Source organism: Trichechus manatus, unplaced genomic scaffold (assembly GCF_000243295.1).
Source record: "Trichechus manatus latirostris isolate Lorelei unplaced genomic scaffold, TriManLat1.0 scaffold00061, whole genome shotgun sequence".
In the NCBI taxonomy this organism is placed as follows: Eukaryota; Metazoa; Chordata; class Mammalia; order Sirenia; family Trichechidae; genus Trichechus; species Trichechus manatus.
In genome coordinates this window covers 290,735-317,039 of record NW_004443997.1, presented here as the reverse complement: position 1 = coordinate 317,039, position 26,305 = coordinate 290,735, and the positions used below count along the sequence as shown (strand labels likewise).

At 46.1% G+C, this 26,305-nt stretch overlaps 1 protein-coding gene across 1 annotated transcript in view; it reads left to right on the top strand.

Annotated features, from left to right (window-relative positions):
- Positions 1–6,531: 6,531 nt before the first annotated feature.
- The window catches only part of ASCC2 (activating signal cointegrator 1 complex subunit 2), a 43,037-nt gene continuing 23,263 nt past the window's right edge, over positions 6,532–26,305 (top strand). Inside the window, exons 1-8 of the mRNA XM_023733675.1 lie at positions 6,532–6,618; positions 7,492–7,589; positions 12,860–13,018; positions 13,373–13,543; positions 15,059–15,188; positions 20,123–20,190; positions 21,132–21,242; positions 22,369–22,481. Of these exons, the coding sequence (XP_023589443.1) occupies positions 6,576–6,618; positions 7,492–7,589; positions 12,860–13,018; positions 13,373–13,543; positions 15,059–15,188; positions 20,123–20,190; positions 21,132–21,242; positions 22,369–22,481 (893 nt within the window). The 5' untranslated portion in view covers positions 6,532–6,575. The remainder of the gene's footprint in view (positions 6,619–7,491; positions 7,590–12,859; positions 13,019–13,372; positions 13,544–15,058; positions 15,189–20,122; positions 20,191–21,131; positions 21,243–22,368; positions 22,482–26,305) is intronic.

The following is a 26,305-nucleotide window of genomic DNA, read 5'->3' as shown; positions in this document are numbered from 1 at the left end:
TATACATGATTTCTTCCAACCAACTGTCAAGATACAGGTAACATAGTATTTTCTGTGTGTCCAACGTGTATGGTGCCAGACAGGGAAAAAACAGAGTTTCAGGCACTTTTTTTGTGTCCCTTTCATGTTAGTGGAAGATCAAACTTGCCTGAAAAATTAAAGCAATAAAGGGAAATGTCCACTGTTCTGACAAAGCTTGCAGCACTTGGCTGTAGAGTTCTTCCTGGACTTGACATCCTGAAACTGGTCTCATGGAGCTTAGTTATGACTTCATGAAGAGGTAACGAAGGCAGGCTCTGGAGTCAGACAGAGCTGGATTCTAATCCCCACTCCACCCACTTACCAGCTCTATGACCTTGGTGTCATATCTAAATCTCTCTGTAAAGTAGGATAATAATAGTTTCTACCTCCCACAGTTGTAAAAAGTCAAGATTATATACGTCAAACGTTTAGTCCAGTGCCTGGGATGGAGTAAGTGACTGACAAATGTAGCCATTACTCTCATGATAGCTTTTACCCCTCTGCGCCTCCACCTCCTCTGCTGCAGACCTGTGGTGCGTGTGTGTCCTTGTCATGCTCTCTAAGTATCTGTGGCAGGCAGACTCCAAAGTGGCCCAATGATCCCCTCAGTGAACCCTTGTGTGATTCCCTCTCTCTGAATGCGGGCAGGACTAGGTTACATAAGACTGTGACTTCTGTCTTGCTGCAGACTTTCCCTATTACTAAGCTTGCCTGCTTTGATGAAGTAGGCTGCCATGTTGGAGAAGCCCACTTGAGAAGGAACTATGGACAGCTTCTGGCCAAAATCCAGCTGGGAACTGAGATCCTCATTCTAACAACCTTCAAAGTACTGAATTCTATCAGCAACCACTTGAGCTTGGAAGTGGACCCTTCTTCAGTTGAGCTATGAAACCCCAGCCCTGGCTGATGCCTTGACTGCAGCCTGTGGGAGACCCTGACCGGCAGAAACTGAGAGATAATAAATGTGCATTGTTTTAAGCCACACAGTCTGTGGTAATTTGTTATGCAGCAATAAATAACATACAGTATCCAACCTCTCCCATCCCATTTCTGGTTCAGAGCCCACCCACCTACTTCCTCAGCACCCTGAGGAGATCCCTGTACCACAGCTATGGTTCCTGCAGCCTCTTTGCCTGTAAACTTCTTGAAGACAGGAACTGTGCTCATCTCTCCTTGCAGCCCTGTGCAGATAGCAGGGCCTGACATGAGCAGGTGCTCAATAATATTTCATGACCCCTCCCACAAGCCTCTCCCCCGGATCTGGGTTGTGTCTCTATTAGGGGTTTCTGTAAGACTCTAATGATAAAAGTCAGTATTTTTGAAACTTTACTGTGCCAGACACTGGGGTGTATATTTTTAACTAGTTTTCAGGGATGGTGCTGATGCGCACCCAGGCTTGGGAACTATTTACCCTACACCACCCTGAGGTATTCTGTGGAAAACTGCTCTTAAGACAGCTGTACTCAACCATTCTGATTTAAAAAAAAAAAAAACAACCATTTTGTAGGTATTGTATACATACAAAAAACGGCAGAAATCATAGGTGTACAGTTTGATGAATTTTCCAAAGTGAACACATCTGTGTAAGCCACCACAAAGGCGAAGACACAGAACGTTCCCAGCCTCACCTGTGGCCCCTGACACTCATGTCTCTGAAGTACCCACCATCCTGACATCCTAACCCCTATCACCACTCCTTAGTTTTGCCTGTTCTAGAACTTCCTATAAAACGGAATCGCAGCCTGTACTTTCTGTCTGCCTTCTTTCGCTGAACATCATGTTCACGCTTTTGACTTGTTAAATTTACTTTACTGTAGTTTACAACTTTATTTGTTGTAAAACGATGATTGAGAAGGTTGGGTAAGAGGTCGAAGCCTGGGGTTCTGAGAAGGCTGTCTTGTATACCAAATGTGGATCTCCCAAGAGGTGGAACCCTAACCTGCCCACGGCCCGCCCACCACCTTCTCTCTGAAGGCGGAAAGGGAGCGAGAACGGGGAATGTGGTCACAACCCTGCGGCTCTCGTGGGGGCGGAGTATTAAGGCTGTGGGCGTGGCCCGGGGCTGGGTCTCTCATCCCGGCGGCTTGAGGCGGTGGCAGTTGGCGCTAGGGGCGGGGCCTCGCGGCGCCGGGGGGCGGGGCCTGGCCTGGCCGAGGCTTCCTGTCTGCGCCTGCGGAATCGCCGTTTGACCCCGGAAGTGCTGGCGCTCGGGGAGCTGTCACCGTGCGCGGCGGTGGCCGCGGAACAGCGCCGGTGGTAGAGCCGCCGAGGTGAGTGTGCGTCGAGGCCCTGCTAGATGCGGGGCCTGGGGCCCGGGAGCAGCCGTGGCCGTTCTTCGGGCGGCCTCGGACCTTCCCACCCCGGTCCAAGGCCAAGGCTTACCCGGCCGTAGGCCCCCCGAGGCCAGGCCGCCGGAGTTGGAAACCCCGGGTTCGAAGTTCGACCCCGAGTGACCCTGGATGAGTCACGGTTTCCTCCTCCCCCGTCCCAGGCTTCAGTTTCCTCAGGGTTCATTCATTCGTTCAACAAGTATTTTTCGAGCCCCTGTTACATGCCAGGCCCAGGTGTAAACACGGGGGATACAAATAGAGCAAGACAGACAAGTTCCTGCCGTCATGGAGCCTCCAGTCTAGTGGGAGGAGACAGTCAACGAAAAGTAAATGCACAAGACAGTTAAAGGTATGACAGTAACTAGGGTTGCGAATACTTCAGGTAGGGCTGTCTGGGTAGGTACCTGAGGAGGGTTATGTTGGGCCAAGACCAGAAGGGTGATGACAGACAGAGAAACTGAGGCAGCGATAGCCCTGGGGATGCTCAGCTTCCATGCTCTGCTTATTGTAACTGATGCTTGGACTGAGCTCCCCTTCTAAAGAAAATCCTTTCCTAACTTATGGCCTCTGCTGCCCTGCCCAGTACTGGGGTTACAGTGGGGGCACAGCCATAGTCATGATCATTGTCCTTGTGCTTTTAGAGCATATACTCTAGTCTTTTCTTACTTAATTTCTACTCATACTTTAGATGAAAACTCGAATTTCCCTTGACATCACTTCTCAAGTCAGATTCCTCTGTTAAATGCTGTCATAGCCCCCATGGGCCTCACCTACATGACATATAAAATCTTTTTTTTTTCTTATTTGTGTGGCTGTTTGATTAGTATTTGTCTTTCCACTAAGATTGTAAGCTCTATAAACGGCAGGACCAGGTCTGTTATTTGACAACCTTAGTATTCTCTGGGGTTCAGTGCCTGGCACATAGTAGGTGTTCAAAAAATATTTGAATATATGAGTGAGAGGTTAATGCACGGTCTTTGAGCTTGAGAAGTTCATAGGAAATTTCTTCTGCCACCAGGTTATCATCTCTTTCTGATTGTGTTCCTCCCCTTCTTGGAAGACTGCTCTCTGCCTTCAGGTGAATGGCCGTAATTGTTAGTATAACACTTGAGGTTGTTTTTAAACTGGTTCCATCTTCTCTATCCAGCCTCTTCGCTTCTCACTTCTGTCATCTCCTTCCTGACCTTGTGTTTCTAATAACATCGAATGTCTCCCTCTTCCGTGAAAGCCAAACATTTTAAGACTCTGAGCCTTTGCTCGTACTTGCTCTTTCCTTGGAATGCCCTTCTTCTCTACCTTTCCCTTTTATCCTTCAACACCTAGGTTATAGGTCACTTTCTCTGTGATGTCCTCCCATAAAGAACTTTCTTTCTCTGCTGTGCCCCAGTTTTGGAAATTTCCTCTATTATGTCTCTTAACCACCAAATCCCCAGGGCCCAGAATGTGTTCAGTCAGTATTTGCTGAATAAATGAGGAAACCCAAAGTGCTCTGCCTATGCTTGGGACTTGAACAGTAACATCAACTAAACTTTATTGAGTGATTATTATATGCCAAGTACTGTGTTGAACCTTTAGCATTGATTACCTCTCATACTAACCCTAAGAGACTATATACTGTTATCATCCCAATTTTACAGATGAGGAAGCCAAAGTTTAGAGAGTTAAGGAACTATCTCAAGCTCACAACATGGGTAGGAAAAAGTAGAGCCAGGATTTGAATCCAGGCTGCAGGACTGTAGAGTCTGCCCTTTCAACCACCACACCAGCCTGCCCTGCACTGCCTTTGCAAACACTGGCTTGTAGAAAATGGATTTCTTCTGAAGGCAGACACTGTCTCTGTTTGTCTGGGCCTGGACTCGAGCTGTGTTTAAAGAGTGGAAACTTGCCTCCTTCTGACTTTCCCCACCCTAGGCCCCCCCACTGGACTCTCCCAGTGTTATCCTTTGGCAGGTGTAAAACGGTAGTAGTAATAGCATCAGAACCTGTCTAACTTCAGGAAGGGTGATGACCAGAATCAACCCAAAGCTGATCCTCGTGAGGTGGAGGTCAGACATAACCTCCACTTTCCAACTTTTTTACCAATTCTGACACCAACTGTCCTCCCTCTACTTCTCTTCCGGGTTCAATAATCCATTGCAATGGCCACATAGAACTCGCAGCCTATGCTTACAGTTAAGTGGTTTATTAAGGAACAGGGTACAACTTGGGATCAGAATCAGGAATCAAGTAGGCAAAGTCTCACTTCTTCAGTGCAGGACAGCTCTCTTAGCTTCTCTCAGCCACGTAGGCTCAGTTATCATCTCCTGGCACCAAGTTATCATCTCTTTCTGATTATGTTCCTCCCCTGCATAAAAGACTGCTCACTGTCTTCACATGAATTGCTACAATTGTTAGTATAACACTTGAGGCTCTTTTTAGTATAACACCCTTGGCCCCCTCAGGACAGGCTTTTTTTGGCCCTGCCATCTGTCGCTGTTCGCTCTGCTGCTGGTCCCCTTCTGGGCCACTCACCGTCGGCTCTGCCAGTGTGCTCCTTCTGGGCTTGTTGCTGTCTACAGTATTATAGCCCTTGACTTGTGTTACAGCTCTTTTAGAAGGCTCCCTGCCTCCTTTCTGTCTCTCTCTTCTTTCATCCTTCTGCTTCTTCCTGCTGCTTCTCTTCCTTCTTCTTTCTGTCTCTCAAACCTCTGTGGGGTTGGCTGCTTATATACACAGCTCCTTGTCAATTTAAAGGCATGGCCCCTCCCAGTGAGGGAGGCACAAACTGACCAATCCCCTCTTGGTGGGCCACAAACACTTCATTTGCACAGTAGGCTATAATTCACCTCATTTGCATAGGCTGTTGACCAATCCCTGCAATATGCATGCCAGTCACAGGGCAGGCTGCAGCCCAGGGCCAGGCAGAAAGTATCAAACCATCCTTGTTTACAGATTACCCAGGAAATGTCAGTCAACCTGGACGAAAGTAACAAGTCCCCTGGAGTAGAAGACTTGGGCAAAGTTAATTCCTCAGGGCTCAGGGGAAAAATCTGTCAAGCTGTTTCTCCAGAGACCAAGGCAAAAGGCCGCGTAAAAGAACTCATTTCACCACAGCAGGTGGGCATGGAAAGAACTGGCCTGTGACCACAGCAGGTGAGCATGGAAAGAACCGGCCTGTGAAACATTTAGACTTCTCTGCACTGGGGTGCAGACCACTGATGTTTCTTTCCAGCATTGCTGGGGATTTAAGTATTTTTAGCACATTCAACACAAGAAAACTGGGCTTCGGTTTCAACCTGGCCACACATGTATTTGCCCTGAGCAAATCAGGGCCCCACTTTGGACATCTGAGCATAATAATCCTTGTCCTTTACAGGGTTTTTCGAGAAGCTAATAAAATAGTAACCTGATTAGAAACCGGGTACGCGCAACAGAAGGCATTATCTATGCTTTGCAAAGCTGAACAATGAAAACTCACCCCAGACCCCTTTCATTAGTTTGTCTTGTGATTCTTTTTTCAGGCTGCTTCATGTGTACAGGGACTGTGTATCTGATCCACTAGGATCCTAGAGCCGGAACAGGCCTCAAAGACTAAGCAGAATGATTCTCTCTTTACATTCCTGTATGATGGGGATCTCCACAGTCCTTAAAACAGACCATAAACCAAGCTTCCTTGTGTACCAAGTTGCTTTCCACCTCCTTGCCTTTCTTTGCTTTTGGTGTTTTCCTTTGCCTGGGGCACCCTTCACTTCCCATTTCTTCCCATGTCAGTTCTCGCTATCAAGACTCAACTCAGGCTCATTTCCTCTAGAAATCTTTTCTTGACGGCTACCCCCCTCCCCCATAAGCTAGACTAAACTAGAGACAATATAGCAAATGATTAAGAGTCAGCCCTCTTCACCACTACTAACTGTGAGACCTTGGGTGAGTTTCTTACCCTCTTTGAGTCTCTTATTTTCTGATTGATAAAATGGGGATGATAATAGACCCCACCTTAGAGTTTGTTGCGAGCGTTACTATGTATAAAAGGAGTTAAAATGTGTAAAATAAGTTACGGTGAAAAAAGCACTTAGAAGAGCATACCTAGCATGTACCTGTTGTTGCTGCTGCTATTTTCGTTGTTATTACTACCGTTATTCTTGTTGGACTCTAAGCTCCTCCAGAGCAGAAACCCTGTGTTATCAGCCTGTCTTCATATCACCAGGGCCTGGCTCCATACCTGAAATATGGGACGCCTGGTAACTCATGGCTGCCCCTGCCTCTCAGCTCGCCTGTGAGTGCTTGGAAGGTAATGGTTTCCTCAGCTCAGCCTCACTCTGTCTTCATGTCGTTGTTGAGACTGTGCTGGCCTTTCATGGCATGTCTTTTAAGGGGCCTTAATTCATTTCAGTTCCATGATTTACCAATGTGCACGTCCCTCCTATGGGTCAGGCTGCGTGGTATTGTGAAAAGTGCATTGAACAGGAAGACAGGAGTCTGGGGTCTGCCACTCGGGCTCTGAGGCCAGTTTGGGCCTCGGAAGAAAGAAGCTTGCCCTGGCAGGTTTCTACGAATTCTGTCTTCCTCTCTGGTGCACTCATGACCCTTCTGTTCATCCATTTCCTTGTTGGCAAATGGGAATGATAATCCCTTTCATGAAGCCTATGGAGGTTGTGAATCTTAACACCCTCTGCAAGTGAGAAAAGATATCTCTAACCCTCAAAAGACTGAAAATCTGGTTAGCGTTAGAAGAGCAGTGCCCCAAAACTCAGTCATTCATCAGACATTTGATGAGGACGCCTCCGTGCCAAGCCGGTGCTGGTCACAGGAGAGGCAGTAGGAGAAGGAGAGCCCGGGCCCTGCCTTCACAGAGCCCACAGGCCACGGAGGGTGCAGAGCTGGAGCCATAATAAAGACCATCTAAGTACTTTCAGTCAGCACTTCTCAAGGGGTGAGAGTATATCAGAAGTTACCTGGGGAGTGTTTTCTTCCTCAGCTGGGAAGTACTGCTTCAGGCCAAAAAGATCATTTCAGTCTGAATTGCTAGGTGCATAAACTAGTCTGAAGCCCTGAAGGCCTGAGGCTGAAGTTTCTCTCTGGGCTCAGGAAGCAGCCCCAAGCAGGCCCCTGCCCCTGGGAGCCTGGGTACCTGCTCTCTTCTTCCCATCCATATTTCTTTCAGGAGGGTCACACAGCACAATGCCAGCTCTGCCCCTGGATGAACTCCAGATCACCCAGAAGGACCCGAAGACAGGAAAGCTGAGGACTTTACCAGCCCTGGTGAGCCGTTGCCTTGAGGCCCTTCAGCCTGATATTATCATTCTTCCAATTTCAGAAGGAAAAAGTAAATTCCTTATTTATCTGTTCCAAGAATGACCCTAGGGCCGTGATTGGTAATTCAATAGTTGGGACATGATGGGTCCTTCCAGGTAGAAGTTTCCTTCTGAGCAGCAGCTTGAGTTTGAGTAGTATTTCCCATGTCACCACCCCACACCTTCCCCTCAAAGCATTGACTGACTCAGAGGCTGATGACAGTTCTGATTCAGCCTGAGCTGGCCTGGAAATGGATCTGGCCGAAGCAGCATGGGGATTTGACCCTGGGGGAGGTGTTCAGGTTTCAGGCAAGACGTTTTCAGAACCTTTAAGCTGCTATCCACACTTCTGTGGGAACACTGATTTCAGAGCTTGGGGCTGTCTTTTATCTCAACTGGATAAGAAGCCCACATACAGAGGGCTTGTGAAGACTGAAAAATAAGGAGACTGTGAACGTGCTGATTATTAGTGGTGGAGAGATTAGAGCTGTGGACAGGTGCCAGGCTGCTGAAGAAGGAGATATTCCCAGGAACTGGAGTCTCCATACCTACTTGTTGTTTTCCCAAGAATATGAGCTTACTGGAATAAGGTGGGAGGAAGTATCTTCTGGGGGCTTTAGTAAAGTCGTGGGAAACGAGTTTGGTGTTTTAGTTCCTGCCTTCTGGATGGCTTCTTATTACTTCCTAAATACTTTTCTAGTAGTAGTACCTCACATTTGTAGAGTGCTCGCTCTGTGTCAAGCTGTTCTAAACACTTCACCTGGATTATCTCATTTAAGCTGTACCACAGCCCTATAGGTAGGTAATTTTGATTTAACAGATGAGGAAACTAAGGAGTAGAGAGATTTTGTTCATGGTCACAGAACTAGGTAAGTTGGGGAGCCAGGATGGGAACCACAAGTCTCTTGGGATGGAGGCAGGATAGCAAAGTTAAAGAGCACAGGCTTTGTCTTAAATCTAACACAGATTTGGCTGTGTGACTTTCGGCAAGTTTCTTTCTTTCTTTTTTTTATTTGTGCTTTAAGTGAAAGTTTACAATTCAAGTCAGTTTCTCATACAAAGATTTATACACGAATTGCTACGTGACTCTAGCTGTTCTCCCTATACCGTGACAGCACACTTCTCCTTTCCACCCCGGATTTCCCGTGTCCATTCAACCAGCTCCTAACTCTCTCTGCCTTCTCATCTCGCCTCCGGATAGGAGCTGCCCATTTAGTCTCATGCATCTACTTGAGCTAAGAAGCACACTCCTCACAAATATCACTTTATGTCCCATAGTCCAGTCTAATCTTTGTCTGAAGAGTTGGCCTCAGGAATGGTTGCAGCTCTGGGGCAACAGAGGGTCTGGGGGCCATGTCTTCCAAGGTCCCTCCAGTCTCAGTCAAACCATTAAGTCTGGTCTTTTTACTAGAATTTGAGTTCTGCACCCCACTTTCCTCCTGTTCCATCAGGGACTGTCCGTTTTGTTCCCTGTCAGGGCAGTCATTGGTGGTAGCCAGGCACCATCTAGTTCTTCTGGTCTCAGGCTGATGCAGTCTCTGGTTTATGTGGCCCTTTCTGTGTCTTGGGCTGATATTTTCCTTGTGTCTTTGGTGTTCTTCATTCTCCTTTACGGCAGGTGGGTTGAGACCAATTGATGCATCTTAGATGGCCACTTGCTAGCTTTTAAGACCCCAGATGCCACTCACCAAAGTGGGATGCAGAACATTTTCTTAATTAACTTTGTTATGCCAGTTGACTTAGATGTCCCCTGAAACAATGGTCCCCAGACCCCCGTCCCTGCTATCTGTCCCTCAAAGTGTTTGGTTTTATTCAGGAAACTTTGTAGCTTTTGGTTTAGTCCAGTTATGCTGACTTCCCCGGTAGTGTGTGTTGTCCTTCCCTTCACCTACGATCATTCTTGTCTACTACCTAGTTAGTGGATACCCCTCTTCCTCCCTCCCCACCCTTGTAACCATCAAAGAATGTTTTCTTCTGTGTTTAAACATTTTCTTGAGTTCTTACAATAGTTGTCTTATACAATATTTGGACAAATTTCTTAATCTCTCGACGCCCCAGAATCCAGAAAGGGTAATAGTAGAACCAGTGTTATGGAGTGGTTGTGAGGATTAAATGAGACATCTGTGAATTGGCACTGTGCCTGGAGCACAGTAAGCCCTCAATAAATGGTAGTTATAATGGTGATGAAAACAGTGACAGCGAAAGAAGTGTTGACCAAGGGGTAGGAAGAGGAACAAGCCGAGGGAGACAGCTGCCTGATTGAGGAGGGGTCTTGTTGGTCACTGTAAACAGTGTTACTGTGAAGGCCACGGGTACTCCTGAAAGTTGTCCCGAGGAGGTACCCACCCTACATTTACCCCTTTAGTCTTGATTTTGGGCAAGAAGTTCTCTAGGCAGGGGGCAGCTACCATGCTGCCTGTGCAGAGTGATAGATGGAGCTTATGTTTATTGAGTAGCCACTGTGTGCACAGCACATACTTGGTACTGTTGAAGATCCAAAAGAAATAAAGTCTTTGGCCAGAAGGGATGAGTGGACTCTTGAAGAAGACAAGACTCATGTAAGTGGGTCATTTGGAGAACGGTGCAAAACAGCCTCTTATCAATATCAACGTCAATAGTATAGAAGTTTGATGGGCAGAGAAATGTTCAGAAAGCTTCACGGAGCAGGTAGGATGTTACCCAGGCTTGAAGGGTGGTATGGGACTTGGGTAGGAGAGAAGACACAGCTGGATCTTGCTGGAGCTTCGTGCTGAAATCTTCTGTGACCCCTCATTTCCTGCAGAATAAAGCCAGTACTCTTAAGCTTGGTATTCAGTGTCCTTCAAAGACCTTGGCAGGATCTAGTCCTCCATTATCTCCATTCATCACTTTGCATAGCCAGCAAATGTGTGTGGAGAGTCTGCTCCATGTCAGGCACTGTTGTAGGGATTGGGAATGCTGAGTGAGCAATGCTCAGACTGCTCCAGAGACCTACAGGCTAGTAGGGGAGAGAGATAAGAAGGCAAGCCCCTTTTTTATATAACTTTATTGAGGTATAATTGAAGGACAATAAACTGCACACATTTAAAGTATACAATTTGATAAGTTTTGACCTACATACACACCCATGAACCATCACCATAATCAAGATAACAAACATTTCCACCACCCCTAAAGTGCCCTTGTGCCCCTCTATGATCCATCCCCCCACTCTCCCTGTCCCCAGCAGCCACTGATCCAAAAGCAGACACTTTTGATAAAGTTCTACAAGTGCCATAGTAGGGTGAGCACAGAGTGAACCCCTAAACCTGTCTGGAGTAGGAGTCAGGGAGGCTTCCTGGAGGAAGTGAGATCAGAGCTGGGGTCAGAAGGACAAGCAGACTAGGATGGCATGTGGGTACTGTAGGTCATTTAGTAGGTCTGCAGTGTAAGCGCAGATTGCACTCAGCAGTGGGAGATGGATTTGGAGGGAGAGAATGCTGGAATGATGATAACAAAAGCCACCGCTTATCGAGGACTTGCCTTGTGCCAGCTGCTGAGTAGGCATATCCCACAGCCAATTTTTTTTTTAAATCTACAACAACTATTTAAAAAGGAGATACACTGGCCCATTTTTATTCCTACATAAAAAATGCTGTTTCTTTCACCTAAAAATCGTCATCCTCCAAGGCCCAGCTCAGATGCTGGCTGCTCTGGGAAACTGTCCTTTGTCCTGCAGTTGTAGTTAATTCCCTTCTGCACCCGCGTGTCCCTCTGCCAGGCTTTGAACGAGCAGTTCCTCTGTTTTGCGCTCATTTGGACTGTGGGCTCCGTGAGCATCTGGATGCTTTCTTCATGTGCCTCACCACACCTGGCACAGCAGGGCCCCCTTAAATGTTAGCAGGATTGCAGGGAAGGTAGTATCTCAGGGGTGTGTGTCATCTATGTTAGGGGATGGGGCGGTGAGAAGCTGGCCTGAGCAGTGACCTGGGAGGTGAGGTGTCAACAGATTGGGGTAAGGAGGAGCTTGAATGCCAAGGAGATGGGTTTAGATTCTAGAAGTGGTTTTCAACTTGTTTCAATCAACAGAATTCCTGTTTCAAACAGATTTGTACTTGGAACCCCACTATATAAATTCTGGCTTCAATGGGAGGGATTCCCGAAGACTTACCTAATAGGTTGTTCCCAAGGAATCCTGTGGAACCAGAAAATTCCAGTTTGAAAACTTGCATTAGGCAGTAGAGGTATAGGTGGTTCTTGAGAAGGCTGACCAATCAGATGAATCTTTCCTGTGCCCCTTGGATAGACAGACCTGGGAGTGGATGTATTGTGGTTTATAACAGCTGAAGCATTGCCTGTCCTTCCTCCTATTACCACTTCTCCCAAAGAAAGCAGCCCTTATGTAGTCGGAGGAGAAAACTGAGCCCGTCGACTCCTCTTTATGGTGAACAAAGTAGGGTTTGTTCATGGTAAGGTATGGGTTGGAAGACAATTTATGATTCTAAGCTGAGACCTTCGGCTACTTGAGTAGGATCTTTAAGAAAATTACTGAAGTTTTTTTCAAATTATAAAAAGGGTACAGCATAATGATACATATGGTATGATACTGTTTGTGTAAGGAAGAAAAAGGACCCAAACAAATGTTTTATGTGAGTATATTTTAATGTCAATGCCCAGAGAAGGTCTGTGAACACTGGATGATGAGTGAGTGGTTACCTCCAGAAGGCCGTGGTCCTAGGTGACTCACCTTCTCTGTACTGTTTTAAGTTTTTGAAAGAAAGGATGCTCACTTGTGTAATTGAAAATTAATTTAAAAAAGTAATGCATGTTCAGTTTAGAAAAATTGGAAAATATATTTAAGTCATAATCCCGCCTCCCAGAGGTAACCACTATTAGTTTTTTGGTGTAGTCCCTAGTTGTTTTTTAAAAAATCTGCACTAACGTATGAATGTGTTAAATATATATACTTTTTAAAAAAGCCCAAAAAACAACAACAATAAACAACTGATCATATTAGAGAATTTTGTATCCTAGTTTTTCTTCCCTTAACCTTTCCCCGCGTCATTAACTATTCTTCAGCAACATGGCTTCTAATGACCGCCTAGTGTTCCCTGGATGCAACCATGCCCCCTTTGTTAGATACACTTGGTTCTTTACGCTTAAAAGCTCTTTGGACGATCACTGGTCGGAATAGCGGAGTGTTGTCATTGCTGTGGGTTGGCAAATGGGCCCTCGCTGACTAACCTCTGCCACGTTAACGCGTGGTTTTTCGATCCGTAGCACCCCGAGCAGAAGGCAGACCGGTATTTTGTGTTATACAAACCACCCCCTAAAGACAACATTCCTGCCCTAGTGGAGGAGTACCTGGAACGCGCCACCTTCGTAGCCAATGACGTCGACTGGCTCCTGGCCTTGCCTCACGATAAATTCTGGTGCCAGGTAACATTCTATCGAAATTAACACTAAGACTAAACACATGACATGCCGTTGGTTGGTTGCTATTGTAATTTTCCCCCCAGGAGGTGGTTTTTTTGTCTACTTCTTACACTGGGTCCTTAACAGCAAATTGTGATTTGGATTGCTCTGTCCTTTGTCACAGTATTGATGATGTTTACACAACACCTTCCAAAATATCATTTTTAGAACCTTGTGTTTAGCCCTCGGTTCATTCATACCTCCTTGATCCCTGGGGGTTGGAGTGTTTGCAATGGGCCAGGGCTGATGGGCCCTCAATCCACTTGCAAGCCCTCAGGCCTCAGAGATAAACCCTCACTCTCCTGTCTTCTGGCTTAGGTTATCTTTGACGAGACCTTGCAGAAGTGCCTGGACTCCTACCTACGCTATGTCCCCCGAAAATTTGATGAGTGGGTGGCCCCAACCCCTGAGGTTGTTGACATGCAGAAGCACCTCCATCGCAGTGTTTTTCTCACCTTCCTCCGCATGTCTACTCACAAGGAATCCAAAGTAAGCCCCTGATCCTGTGATAGGTTGCCAGCTGACACCCAACACCTCTGTGCCAGACTTGCCACCCCTGGGAAGGAAGGTTCTAGAAGCATCGAGTTTCCTCTTTGTCTCCCCTCAGCCTTTATTTCCACCATTGGGGAAGAAATCTGTGCCACTGCCCTTATCCTGTCGTTCACCTGGCCGGCCTGTGTTAAACCCAGTGTTTCGTACAATGGGAGCCGAGGGCTCTTTGCCAGTTGACGTGTGACTGCGCCTTTCCTCATGCGTCAGAGGGTGGAAACATTGATTCTGAGCTCTTAAAGGGACTTGTATGTGCTTTTCAAAAATCTTTACTGTCTTTCTTCCTGATTTTTAAAATAATAATTCTGTCTCTGAACAATTCAAACATTAGAGAACTATATGATGTCCACAGTGAAGGTCAGTCACAAAATTCCCTCCCTCTGTTAAGGTGCATGTTCCTGCAGGGATTTTTTTTTTTTTTTGAGTGTGTTTGTGTATATTTATTTCAAAAATAGGATTTTTAAAAATTTATTTTGTGGTTGAGGATGTACACAGCAAAACATACACCGACTCAACCATTTCTACCTGTACAATTCAGTGACATTGATTACATTCTTTAAGTTGTGCAGCCGTTCTCACCCTCCTTTTCTGAGTTGTTCCTCCCCTGTTAACATAAAGTTACTGCCCCCTAATATTCCTATCTAATGTTTCAAGTTGCTATTGTCACTTTGATCCCATATAGATAGTTTTTAAAAGAGCATAATGCTCAAGGCAGGCATTTTTTACTAGCTAAGCTAAACTATTGTTTGGTATTAAGAAGACTTCAGGGTATATTTTTGGTTTAAGGTTTAAAGATTATCTTAGGGCAGTAGTTTCAGGGGTATATCCTGCCCCATTGGCTTCAGAAATTCTGGAGTCCATGACAATTTGAAATTCTTTTCTGCATTATCCTCCTTTTGATCAGGATTCTTCTACAGAATCTTTGATCAAAATGTTCCATAATGGTAGCCAGGCACCATTCAGTTCTTCTGGTCTCATGGCAGAGGAGGCAGTTGTTCCTGGAGGCAATTAGCCACACATTCCGTATCCTCCTCCTATTGCTGAGTCTCCTTCTTCCTCTGTTGCTCCAGATGAGTAGACAGAAATAGAATCTTGGCTTTTGTTAAATTTATTGATTTTTAAATCATTTTTTTTTTTTTTATTGTACTTTAGATGAAGGTTTACAGAACAAACCAGCTTCTCATTAAACAGTTAGTACACATATTGTTTTGTGACACTGGTTACCAACCCCATGACATGTCAACACTCGCCCTTCTCAACCCTGGGCTTTTTTTTTTTTAAATAGACTTTAGTTTTTAGAGCAGTTTTAGTTTCACAGAAAAACTGAGCAGAAAGTACCGAGCGTTCCCATATAGGAGCTTGCTTTTTTAAAATATTTTTTTTAGTATGGAAATCTTTAAACATACACAAAAGTATAATGAACCCCCATGCACATCTCTCTGCACTTTTCCTTAGGATCACTTCATCTCTGCCTCTGCGTTTGGGGAAATCCTCTACAATAACTTCCTGTTCGACATTCCAAAGATCCTGGACCTCTGTGTGCTCTTTGGAAAAGGCAACTCGCTGCTGCTCCAGAAGATGATAGGTTCGTAGGAAGCGGGTCCTGGAGGGTGGCCCAGAGATGGCCCTCACATGCCAAACTAGAGGTTCCAAAGGTGGGCGCCTAGGTGGGCGCAGGGGGGTTCAGGGCGCCAGCGGGGTGGAAGGGAGAGTGGTGCTTGCAAATCACTTCACAAATATATGAGTGTCAACTTAGAAAGAAGTGAGAGGTGTAGGTGAGGGAGTGGAAACAAAAATGTATTAACACAACATTTCCTGTCCTTGAGGATCTTAGAGTCTTAGAATTAGGCAAATAAACAAGTAGGTCATTAATTAACAAAGGAATGGGGAAGTTTACTTTGGTGATAAGGTAAGAAAGCAGTGATAGCCTTTATTTGGGTGCTTACAGGGGCCAGCACCGTGCTAAACATTGTATACAAGTTATCTTAATTGGATCCTTGCTATAGCCCCTGAGATAAGTGCCCTCTTTATCCCCATTTACAGATAAGGAAACAGGTTAAAATGGAAGAGACTTGCCTGAGAGCACATGACTAATAAGTGGCCAAACCAGGATTCATGTCCACAGAAGTCTGGCTGAAGCTCCAGGATTCATGCCACGTAGGCCTGACTCTTAAGCCCTTGCTCTTTTCCACTCCCTGCTTCAGGGATGTTGGGCCTGGCATCGAAGATGTCATGATCTGCATTGTTGCTGAGAGCACATGATGGAAGAGTTTAAAGGGGGCTCTTGGCTTGTGAAAGGAACAGACTTCAGATCCCATCAGAAGGCAGTGAGCTGGAAGGTTCTATCAGAAACAGAAGTGCTGTAGGTATGCTGCAGCCCCAACAGATTCCTCTTTGGCTCCCACCTTGTGCCATAGGCTGTTATGGAGATGTGCTTATCTGGACACCCCTGCCAGTCCTTCTCACTCTGAGACTATAGGACACAGTCTTCCAAACACTAGTTATCCCTTGAGGTGGACTTGCTTGCTTGCTTGCTTTTTCTGATAATAAAGGTAGTGTATGTTAAGTTAGAAAAGTTTAGAAGAATATAAAAGTATAAAGAATCAGGAAAGCAGTTAGCAAAATCTTATACCCAGAAACAACCTTTGTTAACCTTTGGTTATTATTTTCTTCCACTCTTTTTTCTATGCATAAAAAAAAAATCCTTAGATTACAATGTGTATTTAAGTTTGCATCTAGCCTTTTCATTCGAGCAACCTCTGATTTCTTATTTAAATCTAATTATTTCTTGATCATCAGTTAGTTTTTTATTTCCTGGGGAAAGGCCCTTAATAATTCTACTACAGACTGAAGTAATGGGGTGAGTGAGCAAAAGCAGGTATGATTAGTTAGAGAAGCAATTATTAGGCAAGCTTGGTTAGGGCAGAGCATTCTAGGAGGGCAGTAGCCGGAGACAGGAGGAAGAGGAAGCTGAGACAGAATGGGGAAGGCTTCATGCCAGGCTTCAGCACTTGAGGGGTATTATTGCCGTGTGGCTAAGAAGGCAGGCTCTCAAGCTGAACTGCCTAATTCACAGCCCAATGTCCCCTTGACCAAGTCAGTTAACCATGGTCTTAGTTACCTACTGCTACTGTAACAGAAATACCACAAATGAGTGGCTCTAACAAATAATTTATTTTCTCACAGTTTATGAGGCTAGAAGTCCGAATTCAGGGTGCCAGCTCTAGGGGAAGGCTTTCTCTCTCTGTTGGCTGTTGAGGAGGATCCTTGTCTCTTGAACTTCTGCTCCTGCGTGATCTTCATGTGGCTTGCTATCTCTCTTCTCCCATCTTTGCTGCTTGCTTGCTTGCTTGTTTAATATCTTTTATATCTCAAAAGAGATTAACTTAAAACGCAGCCTACACTAATACTATCTCATTAACATCACAAAGAAAACCACTTCCCAAATGGGATTGTAACTACAGGTATAGGGGTTAGCATTTACAGTGCATATTTTGGAGGGACACAATTCAATTCATAACAACCACTATAAGCCTCAGTTTTCTTATCTGAAAACGTGGGATGGCTTTGGGGATTCAGTATGAGGTAGCGCAAGTAAAGTGCTAAGCACAGCGCCTGGCATGTTAAAAGCACTTGGTAAATGTGAGCTTATTGTTCCGAGGCTGTGGGAGCCTCTGAGGAGCTGGGAGCAGGGCAAGGAGCCATCTGGGAACAGGGTTAATCTGGCAGGTTGCAAGCGGAGAGGGGTGGAAACCAGAGGCCATGTAGGAGGCTAGTACTTTAGTGTAGGTTTGAAGATGAGGGCCTGGTTGGGCTGCTGGAGCGGGACCGGGTATCACAGAGGCAGAATAAAGCAGGACTTGGTGAGGTGAGCTGGAGGGAGAAGTCTTAAGGATTCTAGAGAAAACTGGTGTCGGTTGCAGAAAAAGGGCTTGTCGGGAGGTAGTGGGGAGGACTGTGAGTAGAGACAAGGTCCACAGTCAGTGTGTTGAGTGTAAGGAACCTGTGTGGGTGCAGAAGATTATGTCTGGCTACAGTTCCAGGTGGGCAAGGGTGGAGCAAGACAGCTCTGCCTGCTGCTGGTGTTCCTGATCTTGGGCCACTGAGCCCTTGGAGAATGAGATGAAAGCTTCTCTCCAGAAAAAAAATGCACCTGCTTGCAGATTTTGAGGTATTTTAGGGTGTTCTCAGACCTCAGATCAAGAACTCTCACTGGCTTATTAAGGAGAACCCCTCTTTAGCTTTCAGAGGGTGGTTGCAGAAAAGAGGTGAGAATAAGACATCAGGAGCCCCTTCACTGTGTGAGGAGCAGAGAATGGGCCTGCAGGCATCACCTCCCACCCTGCAGCCCTCTTTCTAGCCCTTGAGGAGAAAGCACAGCAAGGAGATGGGCAGCCTCCACTCTGTGCCACAGCAGCTCCTGGACAAAGCAGATCAGCTGTAAGGAGTTTGGCAGGGAGTGGAGGGAGAAAGGGAACCAGGCCAGCTGGCCCTTGGTTAGAAGCCCAGTCCTTACCCTGCCCTTTTTTTGTTTGTTTGTTTTTAAACCTTAAAGCTGGTATTGTGAACCAGCAAGTATAGTTTTGAAATCAGGGCTTTTCAGTTAGACTCTCTTGGAGCTGTTTTGCAAACCAGAAGTAAATTGGGGCCTTGACCCTACGGTGGACTGCGCCGATCTGTGTGGCAATACCTTCCATTCACCCTGAGTATCTGATCCACTTTAGTCTGAGAATAGACATTTTCAGAGGATGCCGTTGCTGTCCCCTACCTTTTTGTTATTTCTTTAAGAGATCAAAAGTCAGAGAAATCTCCACTGTCATCAGAATCAGATAAGGAGAGTGAAGGGACTCCAAAGACCTCAAGGGTTGTGAAATTTGATATTTTGATGCTTGTAAAACATCCCTATTACTCAAATGCTGGAGGGCTTGTGAGAGTGCCACCCATCCACTGGGCTAGGTGGTTGGGATACAGTGGGGAGATGGTGTGGCCCTGCTCATGTGGGTCTTACCGCGGAGGCAGCCCAGTGGGCTGCTGTGAATGGTAAAGCAATGCAGTGGTGCTGCCCGGGTGAATGGGGGGACTCCTTGCTCCCAATGCCTGGGCCAGGAGGTGCTGCATGGAGAAGGCAATACCTACCTATGGTGGAGTCAGCACTGGATGGTCACTCCAAGCAGAGGGAGGGGCCAGGGCTTGTTCTCTGAGGTTGAGGATGGTGCGAGGGAGGATGCAGTGCAGAGGATGGGGAGAGGGTGGCTAGAGCTGGCAGCAGAGGCCAAATTTCACAGGGCCCTTTGTGCCATGCTCAGGAGTGTGGACTTGACCATGACAGTAATGATAGGAGGCTTTTACAAGGAAGAGCAGACGTTGGTGAGGGGATAGCTTGCCTGTCAGGAGTCGGAGATGGGCGTGGATGGTCTGGGTGCATCTTCACAGGCTGCAGGATCAGCCTTCATCTGAAGGTGGGAGGTACTGAGTAAGCTCATGCAGGTAAAACTATGGAAAGTTCAGCGAACTAGTGATTGGCTGACTCATGCAACTCCATCTGGCCTTTGATCTTACTCATTTTCAAGCCCTCCAGGGTGTAGGTGAAGGCTACAGTGTTATCAGTAATGAAACCAAGGACAGGCCTGTCCAAAGTCAGAGGAAACCTAGAATTCAGACCATCCTGACAATTAGCTGGCATTCTATTGCTAGGATTACAGGTGAGATGAAGAGCCCTGGCCTCTTCTTAAGGGCATTGGCATTTCATATCATTATGTTCCCAGCTAGCTGTGATTTTCCCTCCCTCCCTGACCATTTGGATGGCCAGAACACTTGCTTTCTGTTCCGGTTACCATGTGCTCTAACCTACGCACTCGCAGCAGCAGCAGCAGCAGCAGCACTTGGAGAATAGTAAATACTCAAGAGAGGAGCTTCATTTTATAGGAACAACCCCAGATGTATTGGTAAATCTATCTTCAGGCTCCTCCAGGCCTCTCACCTTGGAGTAGGACAGATTAGTGTAGCTAGCATATTCAAAAGTGGATAGCAAGAGAATTTCCAGAGAAATTTCTCCCTGGAGTCTCCTCACATTTTTGGAGGCATGGCCTGGCAGGAATACTGGATTATAGCATCCAGATTTCTTGAGCAAAGAGATCCTATCCCTTAATTTTCCTAGATGACTGACTTCCACTTCCAAAGCCAAAGCCATGCAAGGCACGGTGCCCAAGTGTGATTGCTCCCTGGGACAGTAGAGTCAGCCACTTTGACCAGGGTTGGTCTTTTATATAATTCTCTAGGCAGAGGTGCTTAAAGGTTAAATTTCTGAGCAAGGTCTCCCCGCCCATACCCCTCCTCCAGGGGAAGTTTCTAGGCTAGGCCAAAGCTTAGTGCCAGTGGAACTGGGGCCAGGACTCCTCCTAGAGCATACAGGCTTAGGAAAGGGTAAAAGGTTGCAGAACATGCTGGCAACCATTTGTCATATATCCTTTCCACCCCCACCCTCTTTCCCCAATTCCTACCACTCTCTTCTCTTTTCAGAAAACATCTTTACCCAGCAGCCAAGTTACTATAATGACCTGGATGAAACCATGCCCACCATCCTTCAGGTACCAGCAGTCAGCCTTGCCCCCGGGGAGGGCGAGCAGACCCCTTTCCCCCACCTAATGGTGTTCCTTATCTTTCCTGGAAGAGCCAGGGAGAGATATTTGTTTCCCTGTCTCTCTGTCTAGACCCATCTCCAGACAGTATCAGTTCTACCCTAACCCACACCGCTTCAAATTTGCTCTTTTTCGCTCTTGAATAGGACTGATATCTAAAGGCCTTTCCAGCTCTTAGGCAAAAAAAGTTTGGTTTGCATTCCATGTTGTTTGCCAACTGCCGTATCCCTCTAAGGATACACTCCTAAGAAGCTTATACTTCTCTAATAACAGCTTTACATTTTTAGAAAATATTTTTACAAAATAATAATGTTCATTATAGAACATTTGGAAAATCTAGAAAAAGAGAAAGATTAATATCCCCCCATAATCCTACCACCAATATATAGCCACTGCTTATAGTAATTTTCATAAGCATTACTTAAAGACAGCAGTATCAGTACTTACACGATTTTGCCATGGGCTCTGTTTTCCCCTCTTTGTCGATTTGTCTTTTAATATATTTCCCACAAATAAGCATCTGCAGGAGATGCAAAAATGTATTATATGTTGCTGAATGTATATCTTAAATGTTCATTACCATGTACTTGCTCTGCCTGTCCTGTCAGATAAAATCTGTAGAATTCTAGGGGCTTTACATACATTTTGTCACCATTGTGTCACCACAGTCACATAAGGGTTCTCCCATCATCCCCATCTTGTACTTTTTCCACTATGACCCTGCTTTCTGGGAAGGTCATTGTCCCAGCTGAGACTCTAGTATATATATATACCTTGGAACACAGTTTTTGGATCACCTGTCCCACACCTGGCCAAGAGCCCTGGCTGTAGGGACGAAGTCCTAGCTGCTTTGGCACATCATGGGGAGAGTCACCTCTTGCATTCGACAGGTCTTCAGCAATATCCTGCAGCACTGTGGCTTACAAGGGGACCGGACCTGTGCCACACCTCAGAAGCTTGAGGAGAAGGGCCGATTGAGCCCCAGCGACATGCCTCTCCAGGTGAGGTTGCCCTGACAACCCAGCCTCTTCCTGGCAGGATCCCCTTCAACCAGAGTCTGGCTACCCCAAGGCTGGGAAGATTGACATGAAAAAGCACCTTCTTGCTCATCCAGCAGCTTCTTCTGCTCATGGCTCTTTTCCTCAACTTAGTAACCAGCTAGTCCCATCACACAGGTTTCATGTGTTTTCAGCAGGCTTTCATTTCTCTCTGGGAGCTTCATTTATGGGATAGTGGGAAGAGCAGGGAACTAGAATTCAGAGAATGGGGTTCTAGTCTTCACTTGGTTCAGCTTGACAGGTTACTCATTGAATCAATCTTTCAGTGAATTTGTAATGAGGAGCCCTGGGCATGTCAGGCCCTGTGCTAGGCCTTGGGGGTAAATCAGTAAGTAAAAGCAGACACAGCACCTACTCTCATGGAACTCAGAGTCTAACGGGGATGACAGACAGAAGGCAAATACTAAGAAGCTCCTGTGCTAAGCACTTGAGGGAGATACAGCAGGAATGAGGCAGCTTATAGTCTCATGGGAAAAACAGCCATTAAACATGATTCAGAAGGGGACATGCCAGGTTCTGTAGGAGCAAGTCATTTCACCCTCTGAACCTCAGTTTCCTCATCTGTGAACTGAGGTTGCTAAGGGCTGCTCAACCTACTCTTCAGAGTTGTGAGAATTAATTGTACAGGTAATGTTCTAAACTCTCTTCAAACTGTAAGAAAAGTGTCAGCTTAATATTCTTGTCTTCACTGGGATGTTCTTTGTCCACGTGGGACACCAGGCATTGGCTTCAGATTCAGGGGTTGGTTTTCCCTTGGCCTAGAAGAGAGAATCACATTATCTTAGAGATAGAAGTAACCCTAGAGATCATTGGGTATAAGCCCATTTGAGCTATTGTAGCAAGACCTGAGGCTTAGGGAGGTCAAAGGAGGGACTTGCTCGGATTGAGATCCTGGAGATGGACTGATCAGGCTTTGGTCAGACCTCTGCCACCTGGTCCAGTGTTCTCATGCCCCATCTGCAGCATCCTACTGTTGGAAGATCCCTGACTTTGTTACCTTTGTCTCAGACCCTCTGCAGAGCTGTATATAGGGGTGGGGGAATAATGCCATGTTCTCTTTTGGCAACAGGAATTGAAGGACATTGTTCTCTACCTTTGTGATACCTGCACTACACTCTGGGCCTTTCTGGACATCTTCCCTTTGGCTTGCCAAACCTTCCAGAAACATGACTTCTGTTACAGGTACAGTGGTAGTCCTAGCTGTGGAAGTAGAGGTCTGGTTCACCTGCTCATTCAACAGGTATTTACTGGGTTCTTAGACTGTGCTGTAGACCCTCTTCCAACCTGTGGACACGGCAGGGAAGAAGATAGATAAGGCTCCTGTGCATGTGGAGCCTGCGTGTTAGAAGCATTCTCACTTTTGGCTAAGAACAGGGCAGGGGAGAAAAAGACAACCAAGAATAGGAGAGTTTCACTTCAATCCTACTTTGTTCCAAAGCCCCTGTCGTCGTTGGACGTGAGGGAGTGAGTGATAGACAACAGGCTGTGATCACTTCCCTGAGGACTTAGCTTCTAGCCAGGGGAGAATACACCCAAGGAAATACAGATGTGTTTGCGTGTGGGGCTGCCTGCCATCACCATATTGTGAAGTGCTTTGGAAACACGGGGAAACCCTGGTGTCATAGTGGTTAAGAGTTCGGCTGCTAACCAAAAGGTTTGCAGTTTGAATCTACCAGGCGGTCCTTAGAAACCCTATGAGGTAGTTCTACTCTGTCCTATAGGGTCACTATAAGTCGGAATCGACTATAGGGTTGCTACGAGTGGGAATCGACTCAACGGCAATGGGTTGGAAACACGGGAGGGAAGCAAACTTCTGTCTGATGAAGTAAAGCAAGGGTTCAAGCAGAGACAGCCCTTAAATTAGGTGTTGAAGAATGAACAGGAACCTTCTGGACAGAGAAAGGTGAAGGATGCAGTGGCAGGATGGGCGTTCCAGGCAGGTGGAATGAAGCACGCAAGGAGCCAGACCCAGGGTGTTCAGAGAAGAGCCAGGTAATGGAATGTTCCGTGAGGCAGGGGGTGAGTCCAGAGAAGCCAGACTGTGAGGATCCTTGAATGTTCTGGCAGGGAGTGAAGCCTTTATTTTACAGGCAGTGGGGAGCCACTGGAGGCTTTTATCCAAAGGAGTCATAGAAAGAGCCCACTGGGACAAAGAAAGAAGTGGAGGAGAATGTGGGCCAGGGAGGGAGACCCACTTAGCCTACGAGCGTCTGTTACTTGTGCAGTAAGAAAGGGGTGTATGGGTGTGGGCGTTCCTCGGCCAGCATGAAGAGGCTGGCAGCCTACACGTGGCCTGGCAACGGTGGGCGCTAGCCCATTCTCAGCAGCCTGTGGCCTGTCACTCTTGCCAGGCGCTTCTCCCCAGCGTTTGCAGGATCTTCTGGGAGCTTCCCAACTCATCCATCCAGCCGTCTGTGCATTCGGTCACTTACTTGCCCGTTCAGCAAAATATTTATCTACTGCCGACACATGCCAGGATGGCATCTGGTGCTCTGGCCCCTCCCTGGTCTCCTCAGCTTGTGAAAACCAGACATTAGGATTGATCAGTCCACCCAGAGAGTGTTAGAATAAAGTGCCAATCAGCATTTCCCCCAGAAGAAGGGGATTGGGATGAGATTGTAGCTGTCCACTTGATTTAAAAGGTGGGTTTTCTGATGAGAAAAGTGGCACGTGCTCGTAGGAGATTTGGAAAGTACGAACAGGTAGGAAATTAAAACCACTGGTGAGAGATCCTACTACAGTGAAACCTATAAGAGCCGGAACTCAGCGGGACTGCCTTGTTTTTCCGGGTCTTTCAAGTTTTCCGCCTTTGACAAGGTTCAGTCTTATACCGCTTTTCTATCACTTTCTATTAAGAATCTTACTTCATAAACACCCAGTGAGTTTTCCTTCTCTGACATGTTACCACCTTACACAGGTTCTTGCTTTCACTGGTTTTACTGTAATTTGAGCTCATACTCTTCTTAGAATTGTGTATCCTGCTTACTTTCACTTATCACAGGCCATCCCCCATTTTGTTAATGTTTCTTGCCAAGTTTTGGAAGCACTGACCTCCTGCCAGGAGGAGGCCAAGGTAGGGGAGAGGTTGAGGGTGAGGAGGAAGAAAGGAAAACACTGTTGACCAAAAGTGACATTGCCTTTACCCAGAAACAGCCCAGGGCTGGCCCAGCCTGTTCAAACTGTGCTTGAGGCCTGCCAGGAACACCCCACTCAGCAAATGACACAACCCCAGTTGTTGAGAACTCTCTTGAAATCATCCGATCAGCTCTTTACCTAATCTGTCTCAGCAGCTTTCTTCCTCACTTCCTCTTTCTGCCCTTTGCTTTTATGAATGCTTTTATATCTTCACATGGTTCAAAACTGAAAAAGTGTAAAATATACAGTGAAAAGCCTTCCCCTACCCCTTCCCTAGTTCTTTTCCTCATACACAACCATTGTCATAGTTTTTTGGGGAATTTTCTGGAAATATTTCATACATGTACAAACCAATGTGTACATTATGTATCTCCCTTTCTCTTTTTTTAAATTTAATGTTGGTATATTCTAAGTACTACACATACTGTTTGCATTTTCCTTTTTTTCTTAATGGTGGTGCTGTATCAGTGCATAGAGCAGTCATGATTTTTGGTATTACTTTGTAGGATTCCATTGTAAGGGGTGCTAGACCCCATAGATGGACCTTTAGGTTGTTTTCAGCTATTACAAAAAAAAAATGCTACGAAGATTAACTTTGTGCACTCATCATTTTGCATCTTTGCAAGTGTAGCTGAGGAGTGAATTCCTAGAAGTAAGATTGCAGGGACAGATGGTATCTGCTTTTTAAATTTTGGTAGATCTTGCCAAATCGCCCTCCATAGGGGTTGTACCAATTTACCCTCCCACCAGCAATGTATCCTGGCAACACCTGAGCCGTTTGGGCCAAACTGCCCTCCCTGTCCTTTTCTGGTGCCATCTATGGGCCTAGCAGGGCCTGCCCCTTTTGGCCTAGTTATCTTCTCCTAGGTCTGGCAGTACCCTAGGATAGAAGTTGCCAGAAGCCAATCAACAGACAGGTGTTGACAGCACCTGCTCTAAATTCAGCACTGTCCTAGGCACTTAAGCTGCAGTTCTTGCCTTGGGATGATTCACATGTTCTGAGGAAGAATTGCATCACAGAGAAGAAGCAGCTGCATTTAATAATATTAAAAAAAAATTTTTGGGGGGGTAAAATAACATAAAATTTTTCATTTTAACCATTTTTAAGTGTACGTTTCAGTGCCATTAATTGTATTCATCATGTTGTGCAACTATCACCACTGTTTCCAAAACCATTTCATTATCCCACACTCTGTTCCCCTTAGGCAGTAACTCCCTTTCTCCCCTCCCCCCAGCCCCTGGTAACCACTAATCTAGTTTCTGTCTTTATGAATTTGCCTGTTCTAGATATTTCCTGTAAGTGGAGTCATATAATAGTATGTGTCTGGCTTATTTCACTGTGTATAATGTTTTCAAGGTTTATCCATGTTGTAGTATGTATCAGGACTTCATTCCATTTTACAGCTGAATAATATTCCATCGTATGTGTGTACCACAATTGGTTTATTCATTCATGTTGATAGACACTTGGGTTGTTTTCACCTTTTGGCTATTGTGAATAATGCTGCAGTGAACGTTGCTGTTCAATTATCTGCTTGTGTCCCTGCTTTTAAGTCTTTTGGGTATATACCTAGAGGTGGAATTGCTGGGTCATATGGTAATTCTGTGTTTACCATTTTGAGGAATCCCCAAACTGTTCTCTAAAGTGGGACAACTGCATTTGAAATTGTAAGGACAACATATTCAAAGTGCTGACAGCTAGTTCCAGGAGGAGTAAGCCCCTTGGGTTGGCGTGATCAGGAAGACCCCAGGAAGGAGGGGCCTGGCATGCTACAAGGAGGAGGAGGACAGCTGTGGTGCACGTTAGCCTTCAAGAAGCTGGGAGGGCTGTGGGGCACCGATTGTGGGGAGGACAGTGAGGGCCCATGTGG